Source organism: Cygnus atratus, chromosome 1 (genome assembly GCF_013377495.2).
Source record: "Cygnus atratus isolate AKBS03 ecotype Queensland, Australia chromosome 1, CAtr_DNAZoo_HiC_assembly, whole genome shotgun sequence".
NCBI classification, from domain to species: Eukaryota; Metazoa; Chordata; class Aves; order Anseriformes; family Anatidae; genus Cygnus; species Cygnus atratus.
This window is the reverse complement of record NC_066362.1, coordinates 85,537,324-85,549,802: the sequence shown is the minus strand read 5'-3', so window position 1 is coordinate 85,549,802 and position 12,479 is coordinate 85,537,324. Positions and strand designations below refer to the sequence as shown.

General features: G+C 43.6%; 1 protein-coding gene across 1 annotated transcript in view; it reads left to right on the top strand.

Moving 5' to 3' along the window:
• GJA8 (gap junction protein alpha 8) overlaps window positions 1–12,479 on the top strand; it is a 30,366-nt gene extending 17,887 nt beyond the window's left edge. Inside the window, exon 3 of the mRNA XM_035540504.2 lies at window positions 6,894–12,479. Coding sequence (XP_035396397.1) covers window positions 6,904–8,106 — 1,203 coding nt within the window. The 5' untranslated portion in view covers window positions 6,894–6,903 and the 3' untranslated portion in view covers window positions 8,107–12,479. The remainder of the gene's footprint in view (window positions 1–6,893) is intronic.

Genomic DNA, 12,479 nt, shown 5'->3' with positions numbered 1-12,479 from the left:
CTAAGTACTTATAAATGATTTCTGAGTCCAGTAGGTGGTAGAGAGAAGAGGAAAGTCTGAGGAGATTCTCATCTCTAGTGATCAGACTGATAGGCAGCTTTGGCTCAAGGGTGGACAAAGAAGCATGTTACTAGAAAGCAAGTGTCCACTAAGTTGGGCGGTCATCTAGCAAATAAGAGTGTTGGGTAAATCTCCCAGGTTCTTGTAGGGGGGCTGAATATATCTGGTATTCAGCTTCATCCATGAGTGAAAGGTTTGTGTGTTCAGCAGAAGAACAGGAAGCATGTGCCACTTTCTAGCTAAGCAGATCAGGAGAAGATAACTTTGTTTGAGGGAGAGGTATCATTATCCAGGGTTATGCACTATATAATTGCACAATCTGCTATCATGCATGAACAGAGCTGTTCAATAGCATGGCCCTGCCTTGTCCTGACATCATGTCTGTGTTGGAAATCCATCTGGAATGACAAATCTCACACTCCCCAAGTGACCTTGCAGTTTGTGAGCAAAAGACTGAGTTATAGTGGAGATTTTACTGTCTCAGTGGTGCCGGGAGATGGGAACTCATTGACCAACTTCAAAGCAGCTCAAGGATGAGAAGTCATAGAATCACAGAATGATTTGTCTTGGAAGTGACCTTAAAGCCCACCCAGTTCCAGCCCCCTGCCATGGGCAGGGACACCTCCCACCAGACCAGGCTGCCCAAAGCCCCATCCAGCCTGGCCTTGAGCACCTCCAGGGATGGGGCATCCACAGCTTCTCTGGGCAGCCTGTGCCAGGGCCTCACCACCCTCACAGTAAAGAATTTCTTCCTCACATCTAATCTAAACCTACCCTGTTTTAGTATACAACTATTACTCCTTATCTTATCGCTACCCTCCTTTATAAAGAGTCCTTCTCCAGCTTTCTTGTAGGTCCCCTTTAGGTATTGGAAGGCTGCTCTAACGTCTCCCCAGAGCCTTCTCTTCTCTGTGTTGGACAACTCCAACTCTCTCAGCCTGTCTTCCTAGGAGAGGTGCTCCAGCCCTCTGATCATCCTTGTGGCTCTCTTCTGAACGGTCTTCCTTTTTTCTGTTTTAAAAGTGGAGGTTATGTTTCCCCTTTTCCAGTTGGTGAGGACTTCACCAGGCTGCCACTTCTTAAATATGATGGCTAGTGGCTTAGCAGCTTCATCTGTTAGTTCCCTCCAGACCCTCAGATGCATCATATCAGGTCCCATAGACTTGTGCACCTTCAGATTCCTTAGATGGTCTTGAACCTGATCTTCTCCTACAGTGGGTGGTTCTTCATTCTCACAGTCCTTGCCTTTGCCTTCTGGGACTTAACACTATGTGGCTAGAGCTCTTGCTGGTGAAGACTGAGGCAAAGATGCTGTTGAGTACCTCGGCATTCTCCAGATCCTAGGTAATCAGGTCTTCTGCTTCCTTCTGGAGAGGCCCCACATTTTTCTTAGTCTTTTATCACTGAGATACTAAAGAAGCCTTTCTCATTGACATTGACATTCCTGGCCAGATTTAATTCTAACAGGGCTTTAGCTTTCCTAACCTGTTCCCTGGCTGCTCAGACAATTTCTCTGTATTCCTTCCAGGTGACCTGTCCTTGCTTCCACTCTCTGTAGGCTTCCTTTTTGATTTTGAGTTAGTCCTGGAGCTTCTTGTTCATCCATGAAGGCCTTCTGTCATTTTTGCCTGACTTCTTCCTTGCTGGGACGCATCACTCTTGAGCTTGGAGGAGGTGATTCTTGAATATTAGCTTTCTTGGACTCCTCTTCCCCCCCAGGGCTTTATCCCAAGGTACTCTATCATGCAGATCCCTGAAGAGGACAAAGTCTGCTCTCCTGAAGTACTGTGTAGTGAGCTTGCTATGAGTTCTCCTCAATGAAGTAAACTTCTTTCCAAAGAAAATAATGTCTTAGAAGTGCTAGAGTCATCCATGGTTCTTCTGAAGGCAAGAAGAAGTCCTAGTATCAACATTACTCTCATTAGCCACAGATATTTCTTGTACTGGTATTTGGTGACGGATGCACTCAGCACTTCTACAGGATACTTAATGAAAGCATAAAAATTAGGCCAGGTACACAGGTTGGAAGTGTTGGCCATTGTTGATCTGGCACTGTCAGTGTTGCAGTGACTTGAATATAATTTCTGCATCAGCTACATCTTGCAAGCAGTTCTGCATCTTGCCAGAAAGTGTTTGATATTTGGATAGTATTTGCAAATGGCAGATAGGAAGTTAATGGGAAATGTCTCTGACAGTAGCTGGATGTAATTAAGAGATGGACTGTAGCCATGTAGTTACATACCAGATCTCAGTTTTGGCTTATTTAATTAGAGAGATAGGGCCCAGAAAAGGGATACGCATGTTCAGCCAGAGCTGTTTTTCGAAGGAATAGTTTCAGTCTGAAAAGGGACGGGCAGTTTAATGTCTGAACCATTTGGCCTCTGTGATACGGCAGCTTGCAGGCATTATTTAAACACGTTAGCTCCTGGTTGTATCAGTCAGTCCTCTGTCTTTTACTGCTTCCCAAAGTGGGGATGAGGGTGGCAGTGATGACCATTAGTACATGACTCATGTACTAATCCTAGTTTATCTCAGCAGTGTCTAGCAAAACAAAGCAACAAAATAATTCCGTACTCTTCCTTACCATCCTTATTCCTCTTGTTGAACAAACTGTGCCTGTTCTTAATCAGTGCATATTCTTGGGCTCTGTATCTTCTCCTCTGTGTGTCCTCTCGCCAGGAAGTCTCTTCCAATGCTTTATATAGCTTGAGCAGAAAAATGTCATGTACCAGACCTCTACTACTTCTCTATTAAGAGAGTGATTTATTAAGGTGTTCAGAATATGACCTTTATTCCAACTTTATGCATAAAGATTGATTTTTCTTTGTCTCTAAACTGGTCCCTCTTGCAAAATTTGATTCTCTTCCATGTCTAGCTCTTCTGAAATACAGCCTGAAAACCATCCTCTCTGCCTCCAGTTGTGCCTTAGATACTGGGACTGTGCAACTCAGCTTAAAAGCTGCTTGGGAAGACAGCTGTTGAATTGAAGCTCTGAACTTAAGCATTTCTGGGCATTTGTGCCCAAAAGAGGCCTCAAATGATTGGTTTGAAGATATAATAATTTTGTGGCCCTCATGTTATATCTCTTTCAAATGACAGCTTTTCTAGAAACAGCATCTCCCAGAGCTATTCTGGGTAATTAAATTCCGTGATAATTTTGTGTAAAGAGGGAGCAGAGCAACTTGCTGATTTGTCACTTTATAAGCTTGGTACCCGTATCATTGCTTAGCAGATCTTGCACCCCATAATCTTCTTTTTCTTCAGAGCTGGGCACTGAGAAAACATTCTGAGCAATTCATACAGAAAAACCTACAAAAATACCACCTCAGAATAAAGTCATATCCTTTGCCTCATAAACAAAACTCATAGTGCAGTTGTACTTGCGGATGCATTACCGAACGTGAGATATTTCTCTTCTGCAGGCTTTCCAGCATTTTTGCAGATGGCTGAGGGTAGGCAAGTATGCCTGAGGTAACATTCCTGTTCGCTGGGCTGATGGAATTCGGCTACACTCCTTAACAAAACAGTTTGTTTTAGACATTTTTGATGCATGTGCATGTGCAAAATGCATTTGGAAGAAAAACTAAGCAGAACAAAGACACTGAAAGGCTAGGTGGTACAACTAGTATTTCTCAGCTTTGGTTAAGATTGACTGATGGTTCTTTTTTCCTAGTAAAAGATGTTAAAGAGCAGACCAAAGTACCCAAGAATGCCAAATTCAGATGCAGTGCCTTAGTGACCACCTGTGCTGGAAATCAGCCGTGTGCCTTGGTTGTCAGAGCTGGGTCTAGGGTAATAAATTAATTCAATTAGTTCTGCCACCATCAGAGATGTGGGTGCTCCCTTTTCACCTGTCATACCATGAAACCCAGAGACTAGTGAGTGGGGACACACAGAGCTGTGCTGAACCACAGCAGATCTGCAGAGATGCTTCAGTCCCTGCTTAACTGTGCAAACTTCCCTTTATGCATGTATTAGGTTTTCACTGCCTGTTGCCTGCTCCTCTCCCCCCTCCACTTTTTCATGTTCAGTGGATTCTCCTCTCTGTGTCTCTGCCTCTCTTTCTCTGTTTTTTTTTTTTTTTTTTTTTCTCTCTATTGTTCCCCACGTCACCAACTGTCACTCACTTCATAAAGCCGTCTGGCTCGGAGCTTAAATATTGCAGGGCAACTAAAACCTGCCATCAGAGCCAATTCAGTCACATCTGCTCAGTCGTGCGACAAGATTGGGACTTTTAGGGTAGGGAAGAAGAGAGACAAAAGTTCACTCTTCACTGCAGAGTGCCAAGAGAGGAGGGGGACACAATTCTTCGGTGGAACCTTTCCCAGTGGCAAGTTGCTTGCTCAACATCCTTAATCTATATGATCTTTCTTGCTGGTGGCGTGCTCAGATTGCAGTGTCTGGAACGGCAGGGAGGGGGTTTGCAGAAAGCCCATGTGAGTTAGGAATACAGGTCTGTCAACTCTGAGTGGGCTTAGGTGGACTCTTGCTCTTTTCCTCATGATAGGCAATTTAAGGGAAAAGGGGACTGCATAAATTCATCTCTGTCATTTTTTTTTTTTTTGAGATTTGAGAAGCTGACTGACTGCAGGTGGAGTCCTAGGCATCTGAATTGGTTGCACCATTCATCTCCAGTCCACCCGAAATTGTTCCTTAGAGTTGAACCAAATGAGAAACCTTGTATCACTTCACTTGCAGAAAATAGGGTGGTCATGACAGAGTGTTGAAAAATGTGGCTAGTTCAGAAGTGATCGCAGGAGGAGTTTAGCCAAGTGCAGCAAGCCACAAGTGAGGCATCTGATGGAATCAGGAAACATTTTTCCATCTCTTCTACAGTGAGTTTTCTGTGTGATAAGGTTTATCACATCTAGAATGCTCTACCATGCTGTAATGGAAATGTTCAACTGGTAGCTGTGGATACATCAGTGTGACTCACAAGGAAAGAAAGGGATGTAGTTCACTGCAGTGCCTGGGGGACAATGGAGTTTATATTGTGCAGTCATGTTTTTTACAGAGTTGCACATGATTGGTAACTGTTTGGTGTACTTTGCTCTGTGAATTTGCAGAGAGAGAATGTTTAAATCAGTTTAGATAATGTATGTAAACAGCATAATCTTCTGCTAGACTTGTTAATGTAAGTGCTGACATTAACACACTCCTTTACACAACTTTAATGACTGAGAAAGTAGCAATTTTCTTCAGTGATTAAATTATATGTTTGCTGCTTGTGCTTGCAAGGTGTTTGTGCAAGCTGAAGGACTGTTCTGTTCTTCATTTTCTAACGTGAATGTCTGGGGTTAAAATTTTACGGTGTTTAAAGATGAGAATAATCAGTCCATCTTGTTTTAGAAAAATGACATCACAAGGATTTTTTGGTTGAAAATTTGTGAAATTCCCCAGAGTCACAGAACTCTCAATATTTTGTGTGTTTGTCTATGTGTGAATATGTACACAGAGTAGCTGAAACAGACTGGTATGCGTTGGTGTGTCATAACATATGGCATCACAAATATATCCCAGTGCTATTTGAAGGAGGAGGGAAGTTGAGATACTCAGATTTCCATACTGTTGACTGTACATTCTTTTTTCCCAGCACGTGGATATGTATGTCTGCATCTAGAAAACTATAGATGGAGGTAGCATCTAAATGATGGACTTCTAGGTCCCTGCGAACAGCTATTTTGTGAATAATGTTAGCTGTTTCTATTGGTGTTGTCCACAAGTCACTCTTTCTGGATCACTATAATATTCTGTATTCCTCAGAGACTTCAGACTACTGTGACACATTAAATCAGACAATCCCTAAAAAGTTTCCTCTTTATTCCCTCTTTCATAGATTTTTCCCTTACCTAAAATTAAACAGTAGAAAGTTTTGGATATGCAGGATGAAGTCGTGGCCAGAAATAATCTTATCATGTAAAAACATTGAGGGATGTAATGTTTGACCTGCATTTCTTGAAAACGGACTACTTTCTTAGCTTTCCAATAGGATATCTGTAGCTGGCTTCCGTCTCTGTGTTAGCCTGGGATAGCAACACACGTTTTATAGAGAAACTAGTATTTTAGGTCCCAGTTGATAGATCTACATGTTTCTCTCCAGGTTGGTTCCAATGTCAGTGAGGCAACTGACTTGAAAAGCAGATACAATAACTCCAATAATGCTAAATAATTATACTGTATATAATGCATATTGCATAGCAAAACTAGTAAATATGGTAGTTATTAATCTTATAAAATATTAGTAACATAGTAATGCTGTTGCTATTGCTATTATTACCTAACAGAGTGATTTCTAATGCACATTTAATATATGCAACCTATAGAGAATCCAGGTTTGTATACATACAAGATGGGCACCAATTTGAGATCTGTTTGACCCACGTGTGGCTCTGCTGAAGAAGAGCCTGGGTGCTTGAAAGCTTCACTCCTTCTAACTGCTGCAGCTGCATGCTGATAAATGTGTTCTTCTGTACTGCTGGCAAGTGTCTGTACGTGTATAAAATCTAAGCAGGCACACGTAACTGAGCTTACAAGAGACCACAGAAGACTCCTATCTGGAATAGGAGTTAAATATACTCCTTGGCTCAAAAGTAAGTGACTGTTTAGAGCCAAGGAAGAAAGAATTTGGTAAGCAGTTTGCTCTGGCTTCTCAGAACTTCTCTTGCTAATAAATCATTGTGATCAGGGCAAGCAAGCAACCTTCTTTCTGTTTCCAAAGTATGTTAGGGAAATACTTACTAGTTGAAAGCAACAACAGGCATCAGTGGGAAAACATGAAATCTTTTAAATTTAGCATAACTTGTGGTCATTCTCTTTCTTTTTTCTTTCCTTAGACAGTAAGAAATGGGTGACTGGAGTTTCTTGGGGAACATTTTAGAGCAGGTGAATGAGCAGTCCACTGTCATCGGGAGAGTTTGGCTCACAGTGCTCTTCATTTTCCGCATCCTGATCCTGGGGACAGCTGCCGAACTCGTATGGGGAGACGAGCAGTCAGACTTCGTGTGCAACACCCAGCAACCTGGTTGTGAGAACGTCTGCTATGACGAGGCCTTCCCCATCTCCCACATCCGGCTCTGGGTCCTACAGATCATTTTTGTATCCACGCCTTCGCTAGTGTACTTTGGGCATGCGGTGCACCATGTCCGCATGGAGGAGAAGAGGAAAGAGAGGGAGGAAGCCGAGAGGCGTCAGCAAGCTGAGGTGGATGAAGAGAAGCTGCCCCTGGCTCCAAATCAAAACAAATGCAACAACCCTGATGGGACGAAGAAGTTTCGCCTGGAGGGGACCCTCCTAAGAACCTACATCTCCCACATCATTTTCAAAATGCTCTTTGAAGTGGGTTTCATAGTTGGCCAGTATTTCCTGTATGGCTTCCGAATTCTCCCCCTTTACCGCTGTGGGCGGTGGCCCTGTCCCAATCTTGTGGACTGTTTTGTCTCCAGGCCCACAGAGAAGACCATCTTTATTATGTTCATGCTGGTGGTGGCTTCTGTGTCCCTCTTCCTCAACCTGGTGGAGATCAGTCACTTGATCCTGAAAAGGATCCGGAGGGCACTGAGAAGACCAGCAGAGGAGCAACTGGGGGAGGTGCCAGAGAAGCCCCTCCATGCCATCACAGTCTCCTCCATCCCAAAGGCCAAAGGCTACAAGCTGCTAGAAGAAGAGAAGCCAGTGTCCCACTATTTCCCTCTCACAGAAGTAGGGGTTGAGCCCAGTCCCCTTCCGTCTGGCTTCAATGAGTTCGAGGAGAAAACTGGGATGGGGCCACTGGAAGATCTCTCCAGGGCATTTGATGAGAGGTTACCATCATATGCACAAGCTAAGGAACCGGAACAGGAGAAGGTAAGAGCAGAGGAGGAAGAAGAACAAGAAGAGGAGCAGCCAGGACCTCAGGAAGAGCCAGGGGTGAAGAAAGCGGAGGAGGAGGCGGCGAGCGATGAAGTGGAAGGGCCTTCAGCACCTGCTGAACTTGCCACTGATATGAGACCCCTCAGCAGGCTAAGTAAAGCCAGCAGCCGGGCCAGGTCAGATGATTTGACTGTATGAGGCTGCAGAATACGGGGAGCACATGAAAAGGAAAACGAGGAAAAGAAAGAAGAGAGAAAGAATCAAAAGATATTTTAAGCAAAGTGCTAAATGGTCATTTGAATATTATTTCCGCTTGAGATTCTCAACTGGAAAGGTACTATCATGGTAACTGTGCCTTATTTGCCCTATATGTCCATTTGAAAAGGAACATTTTCCCTGTTTCCACATGCCAGCTCATTCCTTACAGTAATATCTACACTGTAAACATAACTGATATCTTTTAAGACCAAACATAGCAGTGAAACCCAAATGTCACCACTGTGAATGTACTTACTGGAAGCTTTGTGTTCCAAATTTTTCTAGGAAAGTGGGGAGGATTTGTCTCATGAGCCAGCTAGGGGGACAGCTGATATACGACCATATCTAGTATTTCTCTTTCTGTTTTCACCTATTGCATACTGAGCAGATCTCCCCTTCGCTGTTGGCATGGAATTGCATTTATTTAATTTACAAAGTGAATTCTGTATTTAGCATCACCACGCTATAATAGTAAGCACTATTTCCCCTCTCTATTCAGAAAGCAAATGCCAAAAATGTCCACAACTTGTTTATACATGCAAATTTGAGTTAGGTAAAAATATTTTCCCTTTTTTCAAAAATATTTTTACTCTTCAAGTGATAGTGACAGTGGGCGAGGTTAACACTAGCTCTCTTCTAGGATTTAGCAGATGCCCACAGATGGATTCTTTGTTCCCAAGAGGGTCATCCAGCCCCAAGCCTACTTCAGAGCACTGGGAAGAATAAATTCAAGTGATATATTTTTTACTTGTAGTCTTGTGACTTAAAGATCTGAAACTCGATTTAGCAAAGCAAACGTGGGAAGTTTTCTGTGAAAGGAGGGACAGCTACAGTCCCCAGAGCATGAAACCAAATACAAGCCTTCACAGAACGATCCTGACATGTGCTCAGTTCCTGGAGCTCCCAGACTTACAGGCACTCAGCAAATCTCAGGTATGGTGTCCTGAAGGCACCTGTGAACCTAAACCACAGGTCTGGGTGACTATGTGACAATTTAAACCTCTGAATACAAAACTGGTTGTTCTAGTTTGTAAAGTCTGATAAGATAATAGTCTTTTGACATCCTTTGTTTTTAATTTGACAGACCGGAGCCATCCAGCGGTCTACTTCAACATTAAACGCCAAAGTCTTGAATAAAACAAGACCTTTCAAAAGATCATTTAGACCTCTTGTGCCAACAGGTCTGTGCAGAACTCTCACAGCCTCAGTAAATCTTTTTGGTTACAAAAGGCAGAAAAGCATGTGCTTGCAAATGTTTAAATGTCTGTGGATTTCTATTTTTACGACTGCAGCAGCACCTTTGGGCTGGGACAGTGCAGAAGTACATTTAAAAGCTTTAGGTTACCAGCTGTGTCCCTCCTAAAACTGAGCCTCATGCCAGAAAAGTGCAGGTATGCACTCATTTGCTCTGCTCTGCAAACCTCAGACCCTGCCAGCTCAGCGAATTCTTTCTGCTGGGCTGCAGCCCATTCCATTGTTCCCAGGGCAGGCCCTAATCCAGGTCATGAAAAAAACAGTCTTTGGCACAATGCATAAAACTCATCCTGCCATTAGCTAGAAAAGACCCCCTGCCGACTCCCATTGTAGCAGGGCTGACTCAAAACCCACTGAAGTCAAATGGGTGTCTGAGATGGATCTTGGGTGGGCTTGGACTCGCACGAGCTGTCCAGTTCTACTGTGTCCCAGCCCAGGCGACCCCTGGTACAATCACCTCTGTCACTGATGTAACCTGCTTGGTGGAGGTCCCATTCCTTGTTTCGCAGCTGCCATGTTCTAGCACAAAGGCGGCTGAACTTCACTGATGTGTGAAGTAAGCTGTACATATGTAGAAAGTTTGTAGGGTGCGTTGGGATTCTTCAGCACCGTAGCGGTGCCATGTATTTTTTACACTATTAATCCTTTTGCTCCCCTTGGGACTGTGTATTTTCCCAAGGTTTGCAGCCCGCGGTCATAATCTTTGCTCCTTTGAGAAAGGCTGCTAGGTTTTTAAGAGAGACTTTGTGAAGGAAGACTGGAAGGTACCTCCTCAGTTTTGGGAAAAGATACGGCAAAGCAAGATATGTGAAGGAACATACAGGGGGAGAATTTGGAAGCTACCATTTACCCATTCTCTTAATACAGAAACAGAAGAACGGTTAACACAAATGAAAAGCACCTAGCCAAACAAAAATGAGGAAAGAGAGTTTTTCAGAAGGAAAAATGCATTCAGCTCTGGGGCCTCCAACACAAGAAGGACATGGGCCTGTTGGAGTGAGTCCAGAGGAGGGCCACGAAGGTGATCAAAGGGTTGGAGCATCTCTCCTATGAAGACAGGCTGAGAGAGTTAGGGCTGTTTGGCCTGGAGAAGAGAAGGCTCCAGGGAGACCTAATAGCAGCCTTCCAGTACCTAAAGGGGGCCTACAGGAAAGCTGGGGAGGGACTCCTTGTCAGGGAGTGTCGTGACAGGACAAGGGGTAATGGCTTTAATCTAAAGGAGGATAGGTTTAGATTGGGTATTAGGAAGAAATTCTTTACTGTGAGGGTGGTGAGGCCCTGGCACAGGCTGCCCAGAGAAGCTGTGGATGCCCCATCCCTGGAGGTGCTCAAGGCCAGGCTGGATGGGGCTTTGGGCAGCCTGGTCTGGTGGGAGGTGTCCCTGCCCATGGCAGGGAGTTGGAACTGGGCAGTCTTTAAGGTCCCTTCCAACCCAAACCATTCTGTGACTCTACGAGCAGATTCCACTGTGCCCAATACTCTACTAGAATCCTACAAAGAGGATCGAATGCAAATGAACAGCAAAACCACCACATTTATACTAGATGGGATGTATTACCTTTTTTTTTTTTTTTTTTTTCTTCACAGAGAAGATAAAAGAAGAGTTGTAATAGGTCTAAGCATAAAAGAACCTACTAATTGAAGGGTGTTGGAAACACTTCCCTGTAGGGAAAAGAATAACCTGTAACCATTCAGTGTGAGGTATCTTCTACTTTCTTCAGAACATCTGACCCTTCCAGATACCAATTTACCAGACTAGATGAACATTCCCTCAACCCCCATTTTCTTCTAATTACTTGAAAAGTCCTTTTACCTGCAAAATATTTTAATAACCATCCCTGTTCCTGACCTCTGACATGCTTACCTTCATTAGATCATTGGACTACTTAAAGATGAGTGCTTATTCATCAGAGGTTTATGATTCATAATATGGCTGTCAGACAGTCCAGTCTTTAATCATAACATGTCGAGTATGTCATTCTTTTTCAGTGGAGTGCCTCGGTAGAATATACTACATGCAACATACTGAATGGACACTCTGTAGTTGTTTCACAGCTGCCGCAGGAAAGCTCATTTCTTCCTCCAGGTCATGACAGTGCAATGAATTAAACCAATGTTTTCCTCCTGCAACCCGTCAGCTGCTTGTTGATTTCTTTCAAGCCGATTTTTGAGTGCCCTGCCAGGCTGCTGAAGAAGCTGCAGCTGCCAAGTATGAGCCACGGCATCAAAGCAGCACTTCTCAGCAAACTGGGCAGGGAACTAACAGTCAGGTTTTATGGTGTTCAGCCTCATCTCTGCAGTGAAATCACCGTGGGACTGTCAGCAAGTCATTCTTCCTTGTACAATCGGGAATCATTTTCTACCTCACAAAGACGATGTGAGGCTCAATATATTGTGTTAGTAATAGAATGGGAGGTCCTTGGATGGAAGGCCCTACAGATGAGCAAAGGATTATTTCTGGATGTGATAGATATAAATGTATTTTATTCCCCCCTCAGTGAGACAAATTTAATCATTTATTCAAGAAATTCCTAGTGAAGTTGCGTAGCAGCCTCAGAGCTATGGATTCCGAGTATTCAAAAAATAATTAAGCAAAACATATATATATATAAAGAACAGGGAAATTTATCTTCTTGGGAAGGGGGAAGTCACTGGACAACGAGCCAGGCCTGGATCATTTAAAGGTGTGTATTACCCCCTTGGCTCCCTGTGCTAATAAATCATTAACTGATCACGTGGCTCTCTGGAAGGAGCACAAGATGCAAGTGTCAAATTCACCAAAGGAGGTGAAAGTAGAAGAGAAAGGTAGTGTTAGCTTACAATAGCATGTGGGAGTTGGTGTTCTTAGTGTCTAGAGCAGTGGGCCTAGGATAATGATCTTAGATTTACTTCCAGCTCTGCTACTGACTTGCTGTGATAATCACTTTACCTCTCGGTGCCTGTTTTTTCCACCTGTAAAATGGGTGTAAGAATTTCCACCTACCTCACAGGGATGTTGTGAGGCTTCTTTAATTCTCTTTGTAAAGTAAGTAGGAATGATCTGATGAAAAGCACTGCTG